At 55.1% G+C, this 16,697-nt stretch overlaps 1 protein-coding gene across 2 annotated transcripts in view; it reads right to left on the reverse strand.

Annotated features, from left to right (window-relative positions):
- Window positions 1–1,064: 1,064 nt before the first annotated feature.
- PPM1F (protein phosphatase, Mg2+/Mn2+ dependent 1F) overlaps window positions 1,065–16,697 on the reverse strand; it is a 30,949-nt gene continuing 15,316 nt past the window's right edge. For both annotated transcript variants that reach the window (XM_023508930.1, XM_003803301.3), the window contains exons 4-8: window positions 13,794–13,996; window positions 12,982–13,170; window positions 10,434–10,577; window positions 5,761–5,854; window positions 1,065–4,950 (exon numbers count right to left, since the gene is read on the reverse strand). In XM_023508930.1, coding sequence (XP_023364698.1) covers window positions 4,571–4,950; window positions 5,761–5,854; window positions 10,434–10,577; window positions 12,982–13,170; window positions 13,794–13,996 — 1,010 coding nt within the window. In that variant the 3' untranslated portion in view covers window positions 1,065–4,570. The remainder of the gene's footprint in view (window positions 4,951–5,760; window positions 5,855–10,433; window positions 10,578–12,981; window positions 13,171–13,793; window positions 13,997–16,697) is intronic.

Genomic DNA, 16,697 nt, shown 5'->3' on the forward strand with positions numbered 1-16,697 from the left:
ATGTGCTCGGCACCAGGGCCTGGGGAGCCAGCCAGTCCTGGCTGCTAAGAACCAGCCACAGTGCAGGGGCCAAGGCTTTGAATTCACCCCAGCTGACCTTGCGGTGAGCAAGGTTCCATAGGTCTGGGCTGGAGATCATAGTTGGGGTCCCAGGTATGGTGCAAAGTGAGGCAGGGAAGTGGACCCTGCAAGGGCCTCCCTTAAACTCTACTGATGATGGTCCTGAGGCTGGTTCCTCATGCTTGTCCAGGCAGCTTTGCAGGCCAGTCCCTTCTGGCAGCCATAGGCCCAGGCCCTGTCACTAGCAATAGTGTGCCTGCTCACCAGGTCACACTGTTATAGAGGTACACCCTGACTGCGGTGTTAGTGTCACCTCACCTCTGCTGCTGGCTGATAGCCCTGGGTGTTTTGGTAAAAGTATTTGACTTTTTAAGAGACAGAGAGTCTGCTCGGTCACCTAGGCTGGGGCGCAGTGGTGGGATCATGGCTTACAGCAGCCTTTCACTCCCAAGCTCAAATGATCCTCCTGTCTCCACCTTCCAAGAAGCTGGGACTACAGCCCCCTGCACCCACCTTACCTGGCTACTTGTTCTATTTTTCTTGGAGGGGATGAGTTCCAGGCAGGCTGAGTATGGGGGCAGCACAGGTGACAGGAGTGGGGAGAAATAAAACCCCTCGTGTTTTGTAGCTGGTATGTCTCAGAAGTATCAGGAAGGCATGAATACTGGCAGGGGCTTCATTCTCTACAGGGAAGGAGCTGGGGCAGTCCAGACCCCTGGCTGAAGTAAGGGGCCTCCAGGTGCTCCTGTGTCTGCAGGTTCTTGAGGTCCCAGAGGGCTGATCCTGTTCCCATCACCCTCCTGCTCCTAGTGTGGGTGGGCTCAGGGCCTCAGGAATGAAAACCAGCCTAGACCCGAGGGACCAGGGGCTGGCAGAACTCCGCAGAATTCATCTGCTCCCTTTGGGAGATGTGCAGACAGCCTCCAACCTGTCAGCAGCTTCCAAATACACCCTGCACATCTGAGGGGGCCAGACCATGAGAAAAGCAAGCAGGACTTAGCAGATAGAGACTCAGAACTCATGGTTTATTGGCACTTCTGCACAGTGGGCCCCAGAACACCCTGCTGGACCCTGTATCTTGAGACTTGTTCCTAAGAGCAGGGGAAACAGTCATCCTGTCTTAGAACACAGCTCCCAGGAGATGCACCAAGCTGTGCAGACAAACTCCTGGCAAGGACAGCACGGTGCGCCTGGCAAGGCTGTGATGCCCTGATAAGAAGTACAGACTCCAGGGGCTACAGAGGGAGAATCAAGCAAAACACACAGCTTCCTTTGCACAGGCCCACCCGGCTTCTGTTTAGCTGGGGCAGGGCTGGGCTTACGAAAGGCCAGGGCTGTCCTCCCAGCCCAGGGACACTGCTGAGGTAGCCAGGGCCTGCAGGGGGCAGGAGACAGGCTGCAGTCAAGGGTAGGGGCTGGCCCAGGACCTCAGAGAGCCTGTGGTCCTCCTATGGGTCCTGGGACCCTGATGTCACACCTGTCCCTTGCCCCCTAAAACAAGTCCATTTCCTATTCTGAGCTGGGGCTGCCTCTGGGACTCTGACTAGATAGGTACAGAGTACTATCTGTCCCCACCTGCCTGCAGTACCTGTAAAAGCCAGGCGAGGCTCGTCTCTCCGGCTTTTGTATTCTATATAAGGCGCTGGCATCTGTGGCTCAATTCTTTTCCAACCCACTTAATTTTAAAAATAGAAACTAATAATACTTAATCTCCCCTCCCTGCAGGCAGCTGGGAAGGGCCTTCAGCTCCGGAGCATCACCTAGAGCAGCGCCTGCAGGTTCAGCACAACCCCTGTGCCTCACAAGAGGGGAAACCAAGGCCGGGGAGGTGCAGCGACTTCTAAGCTCATACAACAAGCAAGTGGCAAAGCTGGGGCTTGAGAAAGGGATTGATTTCCAGCACAGTGTCGCTGGCTAGGGGTCCTCATGGGACCATGGCCACAAAATGAGAAGACCCAGGAGTCTCAGAGGCTGAAGATGCCAGCTGACTCTCAGCCCAGCTCCAGTCGAGATGGAGGAGCTCTTCTCTGTGCTTAAGTGCTGGCACAAGGACAGCCCCTGCACGGGGTAGGAGGATGAGGACAGGGCAGTCCCGATGCTGGCTGTTAGACCTCTGCCAGGCAGGGGCTTGGCCATCTCCATCGTAGTGGGGCTCAAAGGTCAGAGGAGGTGCTTCTACAAGCTTAGAGCAACTTCCTGGAGAGCCCCCAGCCAGGGTATGACTCACACCACCAAATGTGACCCACACCTCCGGCAGGGCAAAGCTCCACTCTTGACAGCCATGGACAGAATAAGATGAGCAAAGGAAAGAGAAAAACAGAAACCCATAGCTCCCTCCCTCCCAAGGTCATGCCTACGGGCAGTTCTACGCTGAGGCCCCCGGGGGGACAGTGGGCCTTTGAGTTAAGCTGAGCAATACCTGGTCCTTGCTGGTGGCCAACTGCTCGTTCTCTGAATGACAGTAACTATGTTTAAGATGCTTTTTATCAGACCTTGGGCCCGGCACTGACTGCACAGTCTCAAGCCCTTCACAGTAGGGGAAAGAGCGGAAGGCTGGGCGTCCAGGTGACAGGCCCCAGAGAGGCTGGCTCCCCCTGCTGGACGTGCTGTAAGTGGGGTGGACTTCTGTGCCTCTGTAAAGCTGAGAGCAGGGCTAAGACACTCCTTTCTGGGGCCCTACTGTCTGCAGGTGGGCTCTGAACATCCTACAGCAGCAGTTCTCAACCTGTGGTTTGTGACCCCTTTTAACTGTATTAAAGGGTTGTGGCATTTGGAAGGCTGAGAACCCTGCTGAGAACCAGGGATCAAGATTCTTCCCCCTTTTTATTCCTCCTCCAGAAGCCCTGGCTGAGCCACCTATGACCCTGCCTGGATCCACTGGCCACTGCCTGAAGCAGCCCTGGCTGAGACTCAGCCCTCCTGAGCCTGCTGACCCATGTCCTTGTCTTCTGCCTGACACCCTCGTCCAGCCCTATTACTCTGGGCTCTGCAGATGCTATGTGAGCTCCCCAAAGCAGCCAATTGTGGTCACTGGGAGCCCAAGCTCTCCAGGGGGTGCCAGGAATGGGGCACTCTCCCATGCTGTTCAGGTCACAGGGCAGAGCAAGGCAGGAGAGGCCGCCAGCCCTGGGGCCCGAGATAGGAGCTGTGGCCTGTGCCATCAGACTACCAGTGGCATCCCCACTGCTTCTAGGCAAAGCCAGAGACTCACAGGCTGCCTCTGGGCCAGAGCCTCTTAATTGTCATTCCCCACGAGACCAGTTTGATTACAAAGACACAAGACATTTGGGGCCGTTCCAGTCAAACATCAGCAAGGTCCTGCTGCCTAGGCTCTAGCCAGAGACTGCCTGGGCTCCAGCTCAGGCCATTGGGTGGGTGTGGAGGTGGATGGGTGACGGTCACCCTGGTTGCCTGGAGCCCTGCGGTCAGGCCCAGGCACTGCCCTAAAGCAGCCGCAACTCCCTCAGGGAAGCTCCTGGGGCACTCCAAATTGCCAAGAGGCAGAAAGGACTCTTCCACAAAGATTCCAGCCAAAATCATGCTTGCCCAAGAAAACAAATCCTGCTTTTGTAAAAACTTCAACACGTCTATCAGAATCTATCACAGGCATAGGAGTTCTAGCCTTTTCAAAAGCTGTTTAAGGCACTTGAATGGCTTATTAACACCACCTGGAAAAGTTCCTATTCCAATCCTGATTTTGAAAATAAATTCAATAATACTGCAAAAAAAGTTTCCTCGAAAAATAGTTATAAAAAAAAGTTAATACTTAAGTTTTCTAAGGAATAAAATAAACACTAAGCTCTGCTTAAATTATATGACACAACGGGTCACCTTGGCACTGATAAAACCTGAAACACTGCTTCTGAATTAGACTTTTCCCTGGAAAAAAACCTCAAATGCACCAAAGACAAGTGTACATCATTCTGAGCTTCTCCTCCCAGTGTGCTGGAGGGAAAAGAGAGTGGCCTGAGGACACCCTGGCCCGTAGAGTGAGGGTGGCCCCTGTGGATTGGACCCCTGGGGCTCCCCACTCTCTTCCCAACAGGGCTGCCTCTCCCCATGGGGAAGCCAGTGTGGCCAACCAGGATGAGAAAGCTGGGTCAGACACACTGCCAGCTAGGCCCAACCCCTATGGCTTCTGGGTCTGTCCAAAGGTTCCACCCCTATGAACTGCGTCACTCCACACACCAGTGTCTTTGATTTGGCTCCCACAGGTGCCTATGGCCTCTGGTCCCACCCCTGGCCCAGTGGGACCAGGAGCAGGAGCAGGAGCAGGAGCAGGAGCCGGGCCGCTCCCAGACCACCTTCTCTTTGGTGAGGTCTCCCTCAGCTTCCTTCTGCTAGCAGTTCTATAGCCATAGGGTGGGCAGCGGCTAACACCTCGAGCAGCTCCTGGGTGCTGGGGAAAGCACTGTGTGGGGCCACCCCTGCCCGTTGCTGGCTGCCGCCCCGAGGACTCTGAGGAGAGTCGCCAGGGTGGGAGGAGGGGCTGGGCAGGGGCCTGGACCACCTAGCCTCTCTGTGGAGCGTGGGTCTCAGGCTCTGAGAGGCCAGAGGGCAAGTCGCAGCTCCTCCTGTCTGCCTGGGAGTCCCCTGCCCCTTGGTTCCCACCCTCCATCAGCTCTCGGGGGTCTCTGAGGAAGACCACCATGACCGTGATGTTGTCGTGTGAGCCCCGCTCCCGGGCCTCAGTCACCAGCTCCTCGGCAACATGAAGGCCACTGCCCTGCTGCCTCACCAGGTGGCTCTGGACCAGGCCCACAATTTCCTGGTGAGGGACAACATCAAAGAAGCCGTCACAGGCGAGCAGCAGGTAGTCCTCGGAGCCTGCCAGCTCCCGTGATGCCACATCTGCCTCCCCAGACACGTAGGGCTTCTGGAAGACATCCCCTGGGCACAGAGAGAAGAGCCTCAGTCAGAGGACTGCAGGGTCAGCCGATTCTTCCCCAGCCACCCAGGTCGCCCCTACGGGGATAGACCAGCCTGTTCTCCTGGGGTTAGTCACTCTCTTATGCAGACTGCCCAGGACCCCCTGACAGCAGCTGGTGAGCTCTCCACCCCCTCCTCCGGCCACCCTGGTGTATCCCAGAGAACCAGGGACAGGAGCAGTGTGAAGAGGGGCTGTAAAGAAGGAGCCACACTTGCTGAAGACAACAAGTCAGTTGAGGGGGGAGGTGGTCAGGACAGATGACAAGTCCCAGGCACATGGGTGGGGAGGGAGATTTTTCTGTACAAGGAGGGAGGCAGACGTGGTCACCAGGTCTCCAGGCTGAAACCTGGCAGTAGCTGGATACTGAGAAAACTGGGTCTTGGAGGGTGTATGTGGGGAGAGGCTGCTATTTTTATTTTTACCATAAGACAAAAAGAAAAAAAAGAACCAGCAGCATGAATGTAGAGGCAACAAACCTAAACCTCATTTAAGGAATGTTGAAGACTTTTCTTCTAGCACAGAGGATAGCTAGGAATGGCTTCCTACTAGACTTTGTGGGAGCTACATTAATGAAGTAATACACAGTATGACCTAAGCTATAATTACGTACGGAAAGAAAGATTCTCAGGTGTTTGTGGCTGAGCACGTCACCCCGACATAGGGCAGATTCTTCTCAGCACCTCACACTGCCATCCTGAACTCCCACTGACTAGGCAGCATGGTCCAGAGGCTGTCCTCTCCCTGCCCAAGCCCACCCCCTCGGCCCTCACCGATGGCTCTGGAGATGGCCAGGGTCCCATTGACTCTCCAGCAGTCCATGTGAGACACAAAGCCACCCAGTGCTTCGATACGCTCCTTCTCGTCCTGCAGGGAGACAGCAGAACTGGGGTCTGTGTGAGCAGAGGCCGAGCTGCTTTCTAAGCAGGCACTCAAAGCCGCAGCACTTGAACAAAGCCAGGGAAGTGGGAGTCATTAAAAACAGTGAGAAATTACAGATATGGAATGGCTAACAGATGGACCACCAGAGGCTGCCGAGGATGACAGAAGCCCCAGACACAGATGATGGGCCCCCGGCTTCCCTGGGGGATATAGGGAAGTGTAACTGGGATACACTGTCTCTATCCTGAAAGCTGCTGGGACAAGATGAAGCTCAGACACGTGCGGCCACCCAGCAAGGCCCCCGACAGCACTGTGCCTGCTCAGTTCTTGTCTTCCTCAGCTCAAGCTCAGCCCCAGGCACTGTCTCCACTACACAGAGGAAGGACCATGCTGCTCCAGGCCTAAGCTTCTACCAGCAGACAGGACAGAGGCCCAGTCCAGCCACAGGTCCCAGGAAGGGGAGGTTTCCAAGACACAAGCCCGCTGCGCAAGGCTGAGGGAGTGCACCCTGCCAGTCAGGGGAGCCAGGCACCTCACAGCCTACTGGGAAGGGAGGACATCCCTGATCCATGTCACATTCAGGTAAACCTCCTGACCCACGGAACACTCAGAGTAACAACAGCTTCTGCCCTCCTGGGCCCCGGGATGTGGAACCAGCTGATGTGAAGACTCTGATGTCCCAGGGCACACTGCCACTGGACAGACGGGGATGTCAGTATGGTTGCCTCCCAGGACAGATGCACACCCACTTCTGGGGGCCTGAAGAACAAAGTCCTCCCTCCAGACACTAGCACCAAGGACCAGGCCTTCCTGAGAGAGTATCTGCTATATGTGCTTGTGTAGTGACTGGACCCAGGGCTGGTGGCCAAGTAGAAGCTGTTACCTGTTCAAGCTGAGCTGGGAGCTCTTAAACCAGAGGAGGCAGGACCAAGGTGTCTGGACATCTCCTCTGGGTCTAAGATCCCCTCCCCATGCCCTGAGCAGGGGAGAAAGAAAGTCAAAGGGACCAGAGAGGAGGGAGGAGAGAAGGGGGCAGAACAGAGGCTGGGAGAGAAGGTGGGGAGAGAGGTGGGCGACAGACACATGCGTGTTCACACACACACACACACACACAAAGATTCCTGCAGACCAGTGAGGTGCTGCAGATGAGTGCAGCCCCCGCCCCTCAGAGGCTTCCTTTGGGAGGGGCTGTGAGTGCAAGGGCACCCCAGCCCACATCGTGGGAGGACGCAGTTGGAATCGTGAGCCTTTCTCCGCTTCTATCTCCCACACACTACAGCCCACTCCAAACCCTCAATGCCTGCGAGGTGGGCAGAGTGGGCGGGTAACAGAGGATGAACTGCCAGCTGCTCCCTGGGGGCCCCTTGAAGGGGGTACACAGCCCACACCCTTCCATCCTTGCCCAAAGGGAGGTGTAGCAACCAAGGAAAGCAGACCCATCGGCCACATCCCCGCTTAGGGTGAAGTCTCCCCTTGCAGCCAGGGGCTTGGGCTTTCCAGAGCTTGGATCCTTCCTTCCTAAAGCCTTGGTCTCCCATTGGTGATAGCTGTAGGGGCAGGGCTAAGCCAGAGGGTGGGAAAACACTGGGGCTACAGAGCCATGGTCCCCACCCCAACCATGAGCCCAGTGCCCTGTGCTGGTGGGGCAGGTCAGCCCCTCCATGCAGGCTGCCTGGCTCCAGGTCCCAGAGGGCTGGTGTGGAAACAGATCCACCTGACACCAGCCTGCCTTCTAACCTGGTCCTGCACTGTGTCTTCCTCCCCTCCCGAGGCTCCCACCTCCATCCTCATACTGGTTTAGCCCAGCTTGGACTCAGGGAGCCCCTGCCTCTACCTCCTGTCTCCTTGACTTCCCTCAGGGGCTCTTCTTTGCTCCTCCCACCTTGTCCTCCCCCTGCCCTGAAATAGCTTCTCCCAGGTCACTTCCTCCCCAAACACCAGCCCAGTGGGTTCCCGTGAGTGGCCACTTCCCTCTGTAGCAGTGGCCGGGAGCACCACCACCTTCTAGGGGGCCCAGTGTCCTGTGATGTCTCCACCCCCAAGGCCAGAACTCCTTCCTCCATCTCTCCTGCTGCCTCTCCAGGCTGGCTTGCACACAACTCTGCCCCACCCCTGGATTCACACTTCTGTGACGCAGCCTCAACTTGCACTCTGGTGGTCTGATCATCATGGAAGCTTCTAGTGATTCCCTGCAGAGTTCCTCCTGGCTCAGGGCAGCCCCAGCACCTCCAGCAGGAGGTCAGTATCTTCTCCCACCCTCACCCACTGATGCTGGCTCAACGTGCCCTTTCTACCCAGATGTAGACCCGTGGCCTGTGGAGCTGCGCCTACCCTCAGGGTCTGGCTTCAGGCCCACTCCTATTTCAGCATCGTTCGGACACCCAGCCCACGCCCTGCATTCTCGCCCTCCCCACCTCGGCCCCCATCCAACTGTGAGGCTCTGGGGCCAGGTCCTCTCTGTCTTGCTGCCTCAGCAAAGCTTCCTAGCAGAGTAGGTGCTAACCATTTGCCCGTCTGAACCCAGCTTGGAGCAGCATGGGGCCCTGCATATTCCTTGGAGATACTTTTGGCAGCTGCTGGGCCCTCACCGAAGCTCACCAGGTTGTCACGGGTTTCTTGCCCTTAACTAATGTGGTGACACCTGTATTTGTGCTTCTCTATGGGTGGCAGGCTGTGATTAGGAAGATCACAGGGTGAAGAGCTGAGCCCAGAGGGGGCAGCTGGCAGGACCCAGGAGGAAGCTGGGACAAGCTGGCATCTGGCCTGCACAGCCCCTGTGGGCTGTGGACCACCAAGAAGACAGACACTTGTGTGTGTTTCTCCTGTACAGGCAGCGACCTCAGTGCTCAATCCTCACCCCAGACCCCCTGGTGTGATGGAGTTGAAAGCCAGGCCCCTTGTCTATGCTCTGCCATGGTGCCACACTGCGGGGTTCAGGCAGCATTTGGGAAAAAAGTCCCTGCTGGGCTTCAGAGAAGGCAGCAGGGGGAGGGGCCCAGCCCTGAGCTGAGAGGTCTGCGCCTCACCCTAACTTGGCCAGGTTTCACTGGATGGCACACCTGGCAGAGGAGACCCCGGGAGGGAGCAGCAGTCAGACCCCTCCTCGGTGGTGGCGGCAGCGGCGTAGGCAAGTGACTGAACCTCTCTGAGCCTCAGTTTTCCCCGCTGTACAATGGGGAGCACACACACAGGAGGCTTGGCCCAGACTGTGAGCCGTGGTGTGAGAGACCAAGGAGGCTGCCCCTCCTACCCCAACTATCTCTGCTGTGATCTCCAAACCTACAAGCCACAAGGGAAGGCTGCTCAACTTAACCACAGAAAATAACAAAGCTTCTACCCGGCAAAAGCCTGTAGTCAAAGACAAACAAGAAACAACAAATGGGGGAAAATCTGCCAATCGCCGCAGACCAGGAGCCAACTCCTCTGCTGCACAAAGGTGCCTACAAATTGGCAAGAAGAGCAAGAAGGCCGGGGACGCAGTCCGCGGGACGCGCATCTAAGGCCGGGGACGCAGTCCGCGGGACATGCAGCTAAGGCCGGGGACGCAGTCTGCGGGACGCGCAGCTAAGGCCGGGGACGCAGTCTGCGGGACGCGCAGCTAAGGCCAGAACAGAGCCCAGGGGAAATGCAGCATAAACGCTCTCAAGCTTTTGAAAAGATGCCTCAACTCACTCTGCAACAAATCAGCAAACTCAGAAGCTGCTCTGAGACAGCCTGCTTACCTCCCAGATGGGCAGAACCCGGGGTCGGTGGGACCCTGGGGAAGGGACCCCCTTGGTGCACTGCGCCAGCTAAGCCACCCAAACTGTTTGTCTCTCCACCAGCCATCCCACTTGTCCTTCAGAAATGCTTGACCCTGAACAACCTTATGTACAAAGCCCTGGGCTGCTGCACTGTCTTTAGCACTGACTAAAAAGCTCTCAACACCCACCCACAAGGACAGGATGATGACTGGAATGCAGTGTGGCCCTGAGAAGGCCTGGGGTTTTATGTGCTGATGTGGAACTGCCCCTCCCAAGGGCACAGCGAAGTGAAAACAGCCCCAGTGGGAAAGCAGGGCTTAGTGCTCCTGGACATCCAAACACTGACCTTAGGAGGCAGGCAGACTGGACATTCTGTGAGATGTGGCCTGTGTAGAAACATCCTCCTCGTGTCCAGGTGAGGACCCCAAGCCCCAGGCAGGCGAGTGACCACAGAGTCCCAGTGGTTGACTCTTGGTAGCCCCAAGCCCGACTCTTTCCAGCCCTGTCCATGTCACCTCCTCCTGGGACCCTCTTCACCCACACCCATCGTCTGCTGCTCCCTGCCTGTGTATGATGGACTCTGCACTGGGTCAGGCTGACCTCTCCCCAGGCTGATGCTGGGGCAGAGGACCCACCCAGTTCTCAGGAAGGGCTCACTTGAGACCCCTGACTACTCGAGTAGGCAGGGAAGCCCTCCTCTGGATGGTGCTAGGGTCAGCACTTCTCCAGGTGCCCAGACTGGGGTTCCCCACATGGGCCAGGGACAATGGGGCCTGGGAACTCCCCAGGGAGGAGGGAGGGAGAGAGAGAGAGCCCCTTACCTGCCGTTCTGGTCTGTGTGGCTCCATCAGCTTCACCACCTGTCCCTGCTGCACCAGGACAACCTGGGAGTCCCCCAGCCAGGCGACATGTAGGGTTGTTCCCACGATAAGCACACACACGCCTGTGGTGCCGCTCTGCAGCCGCTGTGGGGAGAGAGGCCCACACAGTGTGAGGAGGGTCAGGCACCCTGGCTGCAGGCATGTGCGGTCCAGATACAACCACCTCAGCAAAAAGGGCGCTGGCCACTGAGGCCTGATGGCTGGCTGGGAGGATGTCGGCACCATGCTGTGTTAAAGGAGAGCACGTCCTGCACCATCTTGCTCCAACCAGACTCTGGAAAATGCAAACTTGGCTGCAGTGTCAGAAAGCAGAGGGGCGGCTGTCTGGAGGGTGGCAGGGAAGACCAAGGGCAGCATGAAGGTTCTGGGGGTGATCAACATGTCCTTTGCTGTGGTGAGGGATTCTGTACGCTGTGTAAGCCCAAACCTATTCAAATTACATACTTTAAATATACAGTTTGTTATATGTCAATGTCTCCTCAGTAAAGCCGTTTAAAGTAAATACCGTATTTTGCCATTTCTAACGCACTCCCGTGTATAATGTGCACCCATTTTTTGGCCCAAAGTTTCAAGAAAATGCCCCTTGAGAAGAGGCTGGCTCTTGGGCGGGGAGACACAGCCGTGGAGGACCAATGCTCCCCTGGTAAACATGCAGCTCTCACTGTCCTGCTGCGACTGTCCGCTCCGTGAAGGCTGCACCTTTCCCCTGGGAGCTCTTCCCTCCTTGCCACATTGGGGGCTGAGGCTGAAGTAGCCACGTGTGCATGTGGCAGGTAGGGCAGAAGCTTCTGAGGCCGCTTTGCCGGTGGGCAGTCAGATGGGTCCTTAGGGCCTGGATGGGGCTCCCGGTCCCCTCTGTGCAGACCCACCTCACCAGCCCCATCACTGCCCCTCACCTGATGGCGGTGCTTGGGAGAAGACACTCTGGCCCACTCCCACCAGATCCCAGATAATCCAAACTGGAACCCTGTGGCCCAGTGGGCTGAGGTGGGAGGGCGCAGTAGGTGGCCCTATAGGCTCCCACACCAGACTACCCATACATAATCTGAATCCTTATTTCCACCCCCAAAATTTAGGCAACAGGTACGTGTTATGCATGGCAAAATATATTAACACACTAAAGCAAACACCTCCTCCAGAGAATGCTTCCCTACTTTGAGAGGCAGCCCTGTTGCCTCCTGGGGTGTCAGCCTTTCCCCAGCTCCTGGCATGTCTACCCATATGGCCTGGTCTCCAGGTAAGATGCACATTAAGGTCCGCTCAGGGCGTGTCACAATGGTGCACATTTCCCCTGGCATCTGCCCACCAGGGCAGGTCTCTCAAGCAATTAGAGCCTCTTTTCCCAATGTCTAAAATGGGTACAGTATTAGTATCCCTCCCATGAGGCTGCCAGGGAGAACTAGTGAGACTCTACAGGTAGGTTCAGAAGGCAAGTTCAGAGGAAGGGCCTGCTGTGTTTGCGTTCATCCTTCTTTCAGAGACAAAGACCTCATCTCTACATGTGGCTATAACTCCTGAGGAAAGAAAGTTCCCAGCAGACACCAGTGGCCTGCTGAGACCTTGCCTAGAAGAGTAGGTAGAAGTGGATGGTATAATGATCGTGATTTCAGTTCCTATATTTTATCACGGTTTGACATCCTGGGGCCTTGGTCATCCTGGAGAAACTGCCCTCCCAGGATGTCCAGAGAAGGCACCAGACAAGCTTCCCTCTTTCCCTCCTCCCCGCCTGACCCTGGTGCTGCTCTATGTGGCCTGTGTGACAGCAGGGCATGACGTGCACTCTCTTCTTGGCAACTGTAATTAATAAACTCTTCTTTCAAGGCACTGGGCTCTGTGTCTGTTACTTTGCCATACCTGATTAAAACAAAATCCCGGAAACATTTTAAAACAGGCTGTCCTGGCCAGGTGTAGTGGCTCACGCCCATAATCCCAGCACTCTGGGAGGCTGAGGTGGGTGGATTGCTTGAGCTCAGGAGTTTGAGACCAGCCTGAGCCAGAGCAAGACCTCACCTCTAAAAAACAAAAAAATAGCTGGGTGTTGGAGCCTGTAGTCCCAGCTACTCGAGAGGCTGAGGCAAGAGAACTGCTTGAGGAACAGGAGTTTGAGGCTGCTGTGAGCTGTGACAGCACACCACTTTACCAGGGGCGACAAAATAAGACTTTGTCTGAAAAAAACAAAAAACGAACAAACAAAAAAACCAGGCTGTCCTCCCTGATGCAGCCTGCAGACCCTGCGTCGTGGGGCAAACCCATGTGGCTGAGGGCCCAGTATGCTGGACTACGGCAGGCTTTGTGCTACAACCATTCAAATGAGAAGTGAGCCCCCCTGCCCCCCAACTGTAAGGATGTAGTTATGTGATCACCAGCAGTGTCTAGAGAGGACTTTCAGGCACCAACACCCAGTCCAGTTTCTTCCCCTTGCAGAAGCTGGGTCTCTGCTGGCCTCCACACTACACTGAGGCCTGGCTGCTGGTTCTCAGGCTCTCACCTCTCGCTTGGCTTTCCTGAGGAACATCTGGTCAGTGTGTTGGAAGGCTTCTCTGAGGGCTCCTGCCGGGTCTGTGGGCAGCTCCGGCTGGCGGGCAGTGTTGGCGTGCACATGGACAGCGGCATACCGTGCCGCGTCCACCCCTCCATGACCATCAAACACAGCAAAGAAGGCGCGGTCCACAGGGTCCTGGTAGGGAAGGCAGGGGGAGTCACAGACCTGCTGACCTCACACCCAGCATTCCTGTGTGGGATGGGACCCAGACGCTGAGTGAGGAAGGGTCTGGAAGAATCAGCACAGTCTCTGTCATCAGACTGGGCAGCCTGGCTCCTGCACTTGGGGAGATCTGGAAAAGGACAACCCTGGCGAGCCTCAGTTTTACCACCTGCTCCCAGCTGCCAAAAACATGAAATGGGGGCAGATGCCCCTGGTGGCTCTTCGTGCCAGAGGCAGAGTAGGGATCTGCAATCATGAGTCTGGGGTGGTGACTGGGGTCTCCCAGACCCCCCGGGAAGGCTCCTATGAGTCTGAGGTGGACTTGGTGCTGGGGTAGTGACTGGGGCCTCCTAGACCTCCCAGGGAAGGCTCCTCTGAGTCTGGGGTGGACTTGGTGCTGGGATGGTGACTGGGGGGCCTCCCAGACCCCTCAGGGAAGGCTCCTGTGAGTCTGGAGTGGACTTGGTGCTGGGACGGTGACCAGGGCCTCCCAGACCCCCCAGGGAAGGCCCTCTTGACAGCAGCTGACGAGAGTCTCTCTGGCAGGCAGCTCTTCTTGGCACCCAGGGCTCCCAAGCCCTCCTGGGGACACTCACAGACAAGCCAAAGAGCTGGTTGAAGGCAGGGAGGGCCACGTGCCGGTCCTCCATCTTACGGCGAGTGTTCCGGATGGCGTGGATAGAGACCAGCCACTGCCGCTGCAGGGTCCTGGTGGCAGGTGGCACCTCCTTCTGCCACTGGCTGGCAACTTCCCAGAGCAGGTTGAAGAAACTCTGTGCCAGGCCTTGGGCATCCAGGACTGAGGACACAATGGAGGGCTCGTCAGGGAAGTGGCCACTGGGCCAGCTGAGCCTTTGGGGGCTACCACCCCCACCCCGCCGCTGTGTCCCCTGGCTCTCTAGACATCCCCCACACACAAGTCGGCATAGGTACTGCCCGCCGTCCCCTCCACTGCATTCTGAGCACACGGCAGCCTGGTTCAGCTACACGCCCTGGAAGTTGCCCACCCCGTGATGAAGCTATTCCGTCATAGGAACTCACTCCGAGGAATAGTTAATAAAAAAAAATAATAATAATTGGAGGACAAAGTATGGAATCATTTCAAATTGGCCATTAATTAGAAATGATCTATATTCAATGACAGAGGACTAAGTAAATTACGGTCTATTCTCTTGATGCAGAAGCTGACATTAAAAATGATTTTCACAGAACTGAACATGCAACTACCACATGACCAGTAGCTGCATTCCCAGGCACTTATCCCAGAGAACCAAGACTCTGTCCACACAAAGCCCCATGCAGGTTCACAGCAGCTTTGTCTGCAACAGTCACAATCTAGACTCAGTCCAGATGCCCTCCAGTGTGTGAACGGCTAAAAAAACCGGTCCACCCTTACCTTGGATACTACTTTGCAAAGAAAAGAATGAATTACAACCTGGTTTAATCTCCAGAGAATTATGTACGTGAAAAAAGCCAATCCCCCAAAGTTATACACTTCCACGCATTCTTTGTGGTGGTGTTTTTAATAGACGGGGTTCACGCTCAGTCACACCTAGGCTGGAGTGCAGTGGCATCAGCACAGTTCACAGCCACCTTAAACTCCGAAGCTTAAGTGATCCTCCTGCCTCAGCCTCCTGAGTAGCTAGGACTACTGTTGAGTGCACTGTGACTGAGAAATTTAAAAAGGTTTTTTTGTAGGCTTGGCACCTATGCTCAGTGGTTAGGGCGCTGGCCACATACACCAGGGCTGGAGGGTTTGAACCCGGCCTGGGCCAGCTAAATAACAACGACAACTACAATAACAACAACAAAAATAGCCAGGCGTTGTGGTAGGCGCCTGTAGTCCCAGATACTTGAGAGGCTGAGGCAGGAGAATTGCTAAAGCTCAAGAGTTTGAGGTTGCTGTGAGCTGTGACACCACGGCACTCTACTGAGGGTAACATAGTGAGACTCTGTCTCAAAAAAAAAAAAAAAAGTTTTTTGCAGAGAAGATGAAGCTGGCAGGGCCAGTCTGAGGGGCCCAAGAACTAACCTGGGCAGGCTCAGACTGGTCTTGAACTCTTAAGCTGAGGGGATTCATCTGCCCTGACCTCCCAAAGTACTAGGATTACAAGTGTGAGCCATTATACCCAGCCTGCTTTCTTAAAATATTAAAATTATAGAAATGGAGATTAGTGGTTGCTAGTGGTTAGGGATTGGGGAGGTAGAGGTGGGAGTAGGGGTGATGTAAGGGTGACCATGAGAGGGTAACATGGGGGGTTCCCGCTGACAGAGGCAGAGCAGAGATTGAACTGTTCTGTATTTTGTCTATGTTAAGATCCTGGTTCTGATATTATATTTTACAAAATGTTATCACCAGGAAAAACTGGGTAAAGTGTACCTGGCTCTCTTCACCTTATTTTTACAAACATGTGTGCCACTAAGATTCTCTCAATACAAAAGTCTAATTAAAAAAAAAAAACAACTAAAAGGTAAGATAAAAAAGGACTTTTATCAAGGTTGCAAGTATGAAAAATGCTCATATGGTGACAGTAAGTGTAAACCGCAGGACAGAGATTACACATACTGTTTAAGCACAAGCATTTGGAAAACCACTTGGCTCAGGAAAAAATGGCAGGCACAGCACACAACCAAAATGTCAGCAGTGGGTGTCTGCATGTGGTGGCTCTATGGGTGACTTGTTCCTTACGTGCACTTTTTTAATACTTTCTAAAGTTTCCATTGCAAGTGTTAGCCCCATGTGATGGTTTTGAAGTCTGTCTATAAATTCTTTCACACTTCTCCTCCTGAGAGGTGGGACTCAATTCCCTCCTCTTGAGTGTGGGACTTAGCTGCTTCTGATGGACAGAATAAGGTGGAAGTGACCACGTGAGGCTTCAGACACTGAAGTGAGGAGAACGGAGGCTTCTCCCTCTGTGCTCACTCTCTCTCTCTCCCCCAATCACTTGATCTCAGAGAAGGTAGCTGCTGTACTGTGAAGACACTGAAGAGGCCCTGTGGAGCCCGTATGAGAACGAACCAGGCCTCCTCCCACCAGCCAAGTGTCTGCATGACCATGGAAGTAGATCCTCCCGAGAGGTGACACCTGGGCAAACACAACAACCTTGTGGGCCAGGAGTGGTGCTCACACCTGTAATCCCAGTGCTCTGGGAGGCGAGGCAGGAGGATTGCTTGGGCTCGGGAGTTTGAGACCAGCCTGAGCAAAAGTGAGACCGTCTCTACTAAAAATAGAAAAACTAGCCAGTTGTAGTGGCAGGCACCTGTAGTCCCAGCTACGAGGGAGGCTGAGGCAGGAGGATTTGCTTGAGCCCACGAGTTTGAGGTTGCTGTGAGCTATGACACCATGGCACTCTACCCAGGGTGACAGAGTGAGACCCTGTCTCAGAAAACAAACAATATAAAACACACACAAAACCTTGTGAGAGACCCTGGGCCAGAACTACCCAGCTAAGCTGCTATCAAATTCTAGACCAATGGAAACTGTGGGAGAACAAATGTCT

Source organism: Otolemur garnettii, unplaced genomic scaffold, assembly GCF_000181295.1.
Source record: "Otolemur garnettii isolate 467f Iridium unplaced genomic scaffold, OtoGar3 scaffold00292, whole genome shotgun sequence".
Classification (NCBI taxonomy): domain Eukaryota; kingdom Metazoa; phylum Chordata; class Mammalia; order Primates; family Galagidae; genus Otolemur; species Otolemur garnettii.